Raw genomic sequence first — 3,724 nt, forward strand, 5'->3', positions numbered from 1 at the left:
ATTTCCTGCCCCGTGTGATAACGCACAGCACTATGCGCCTCTTCCATACGAGCTTTTAGCTCTCATGCCCATTTATGCTGTGGAACTTCATGAACATCTGGTGGCATCTCGTACATAATATCGAGAGGTGTCGCAACCTCTCTCCCAAACATTAAAGAGTTTGGAGTAAACCCCGTAGTCTCATGCTCTGCAGACCTGTACGCCATCATAACGTACGGCAAGTGAACATCCCAGTCTTTATGGTGTTCATCTACGTAGGTGTTAAGCATTGTTGCTAAAGTTTTGTTAAAGAGCTCGACCATGCCGTCTGACTTAGGGTGATACGGCGTTGTCCTTGTTTTCTTTATCCCTAATAGTTTGCAAACCTCTGTAAATAAACGACTCTCAAACTGCGAGCCTTGATCAGAGTGAATGACATAGGGAACCCCAAGCCTTACAATGAATTGTTCCACTATAACTTTGGTAACAGTTTCAGCTTCCATATTCTTAATGGGAAAGCTTTCTGTCCACTTGGAATAATAGTCAGAAATTACCAAGATATATCTATTCCCTTTCTCTGTCATTGGTAGTTCTCCGAGTATGTCAGTTGCAATACGCTCCATTGGCACTCCTGCCTGTGTTATCTGCATAACGTTTGTTTTTCTAACACCCTTTTCGTCTGCTACATTTGTCGCATCCAGCGATGTAAGCCCGAACATCAGACTGGATCCCTGGCCAATAATAGCCCTGACGGATTTTAGATATCGTCTTAGACACACCAAGATGTCCTGATGATCTATTGTCATGGTATTGTGCCAGAACCGTGCGTCGCTCACAGGGCACAATGGCTTGCATCTTCGTACCTTTGTCATCAGCCCACTTCCGATACAATATACCGTTGTCCATTGTCAGAATTTCGAACTGAGACCAAAGTGATTTAAGGACTCGTCCTTCAATGCTGATTGTAGCATAATCGGGTTTCTTTCCACTGTCGACCCATTGCTTTACCATCTTTAAGCTTTGGTCGCTATCTTGGAGACTTTGCATAGATATGGAGGAAGGTTTAACTTCGACATGAGATACAACTGGTGCAGTTTCACGTTCCTGGTCGGCAGTAAAACCACATTGCTTACATGGTTTGCGACTGAGATAAAACGGCCCCTATCGACATATTGCTGGCACCAGTATCCAGAATGAATTCATAGCTAAAATTTGGCATTGCCAGCACAGGTGCCTTACATAATCTCTCTTTCAAATCAAGAAAGGCTTCTCTGCATTCCTTGGTCCATTCCATAGCACTTCCTTTCTATGTTAGCTTGCTCGGCGGTTTGGCTCTTTCAACAAACTGTGCTATAAACCGTCTGTAATACCCACAGAGACCAAGGAAAGAACGCACCTCGCTCACATTGCATGGCCCAGGCCAGTTTTTCACTACCTTAACTTTCTCTGGATCTGTTGAGATCCCTTCCTCTGAAATGACATGTCCCAGGTACAACACTTTCTTGGCAAACAATGTACACTTCTTAGCTTTCAGTTTTTAAGGCCAGCATCAAGAGGTCTATCAAACACGGTTCTTTAATTCTGGATCATGTCATCAAATGTCTTCCCTACGATGATAATATCGTCTAGGTAGATCAAGCAGGTTTCCCATTGCAAACCTATCATCACTTTCTCCATAAGTCTCTGAAATGTTGCCGTTGCGCACCTTAGACCAAATGGCATTTTCTTAAATTGAAACAGCCCTTTCCTTGTCATAAATGCTGTCTTTGGACGATCTTCTGGCTTAACTGAGGCTTGCTAATACCCGGAAAATAGATCGAGAGTACAAAACCACTTGTTGTCTGACAAGCTATATAATGACTCGTCGATCCTGGGATGCGGGTAAACATCTTGTATTGTCACTTTGTTAAGCTCCCGATAGTCAACACAGAAGCGCGTGGAACCGTCCTTCTTACGCACTAAAACTACTCCAGCTGCCCATGGACGACGGCTCAATGATTCCATCCCTGAGCTTCTCTTTCACATGCTCATCTACGGTATCAGCTGAGTGATATGGAAGCCGACGCAAAGGCTCTTTTATTGGTTTGGCATTACCAACATTTATCTCGTGTTCTTCAACATTGGTAGAACCAAGCTCAGAGTTGTCCTTTGCGAACAAATGATTATATTCTCTAAGTAGACTCCACACAGCTTCTTTCTGTTGATCTGACAAGTCTTCACTGCAACGACCTAACACACTCTTCAACTGATCACCAAGGCCTGAGGACTGTGTGGCGCTTTTGTGTACGATACCAACATGTTCAACAGGAGTTATCTGAGCCAAGAGCGTTCCTTTTCTGACTAAGCATGATTCGTCAGAGGGGTTAGCAATCTTACAGGTACTAATTGCTGGTAAGTCGTTTCTATCTCTCTCCACAGGTTCAATAATGCCATCACAATTGTAGAGACATTCGCCTTTAGGTACACAAATCTGACCAGGCACAATAACTTCTTGATTTGCAGGGATCGTAACTGAGTTCATATTCACAACCCTAAAGCAACCAAAATGACCTTTCTTCTCAATGCAAAATTTATTAAACTTCCCAATAGAAAGTTCTTGGTTCGGCACATCGACCATGCAACGATACTCTGTTAGGAAGTCTAGGCCATAAATACCATCGACTGTTATTTCAGCTACAGCGGCTGTGACATAACATGAAAAATTGTCGATCTCCAAAACAAACGTTCCCTTTCCAGACACATTTAACATTTTCCCACCTGCATCTAGTACATTCTTCTGCATAAGCCCTAGAGCAGGCATGCGGTCATGAGCAATTCTTGGGCTATTGCTGAGGAAACAAGTGTCAGAGTAGCACCCGTATCAACCAGTAGGTTCACTTCAATGCCTTAAAGTCTGGACCGTAGAAACATTCCTGCCTCCACACCAATCGTATTAGCACCTACTGAACCACTTGTTTTTCTTTGCTTCTCATCATGCTGTTTAAAATTTCCCAGCATTCGACTTCCGATTCTTTAAAGCATAGCAGTCTTTGCGCATGTGTCCAGGCTTATGACAGTAATGACACTTTGTGACTTTTCTCTTGGTATGATATCTTCTATCGTCACTTGCTGCCAAAGACGAGGGCTTTCTTTGTCGTATTTCATCTACATCTCTTTGGAGCTTTTTGCTCGTGAGGTCTTTGATCATCATCGCTAGATCACTCTCGTTTGAACTTTGTACCTCGTTTACTGTTTCAGTCACTGTTGTTCTTAAATGACTTTTATGTTCAGCCCTGTTGAATACTTCCAACTCAACAGCTAACTTAACAGCTTCATTGAGGTTTGTGGGACGCGATTGTTTTATCCGGATTCGCATGTCAGAATCTATCAGAGCATCAACAAACTGATCTCTGGACAGGGTCTCTCGTATTTCTAAATTAGCCGTGGGGTATGCCAGATTCGCTAGTCTACGAATGGCTTGGGCTAGCTCTGGGAGTGATTCACCTGCTCTCTGCCGACGTTCTTTCATTTGCACCCTATATAGTTCTGTCTGGCCTGGAGGAGCAAATCTCTCCTCGAGAACTTTAACCAGTTCATAAAAATCAGGAATCGCTCCTTTGGGAAAGTTTCCAAGAATCCCCAATGCATTTCCTCTCAACGATACAGCTAAGTAAGTGCCCTTACTTCTCTCTGTTCAACCATTCAAATCTGCACAGGCTTCAAAGTGGCTATGGTAGTCCTGCCAAGGGATCGAACCATCATATGT

General features: G+C 43.4%; 1 protein-coding gene across 1 annotated transcript; it reads right to left on the minus strand.

Annotated features, from left to right (window-relative positions):
* Window positions 1-2,959: 2,959 nt before the first annotated feature.
* Window positions 2,960-3,487, minus strand: LOC136269939 (uncharacterized). Its single transcript, XM_066065850.1, has one exon. It carries the CDS (start codon window positions 3,485-3,487, stop codon window positions 2,960-2,962), a length of 528 nt encoding a protein of 175 aa, XP_065921922.1.
* Between the last annotated feature and the right edge of the window lie 237 nt (window positions 3,488-3,724).

This window comes from Magallana gigas, chromosome 7 (genome assembly GCF_963853765.1).
Source record: "Magallana gigas chromosome 7, xbMagGiga1.1, whole genome shotgun sequence".
NCBI lineage: Eukaryota > Metazoa > Mollusca > Bivalvia > Ostreida > Ostreidae > Magallana > Magallana gigas.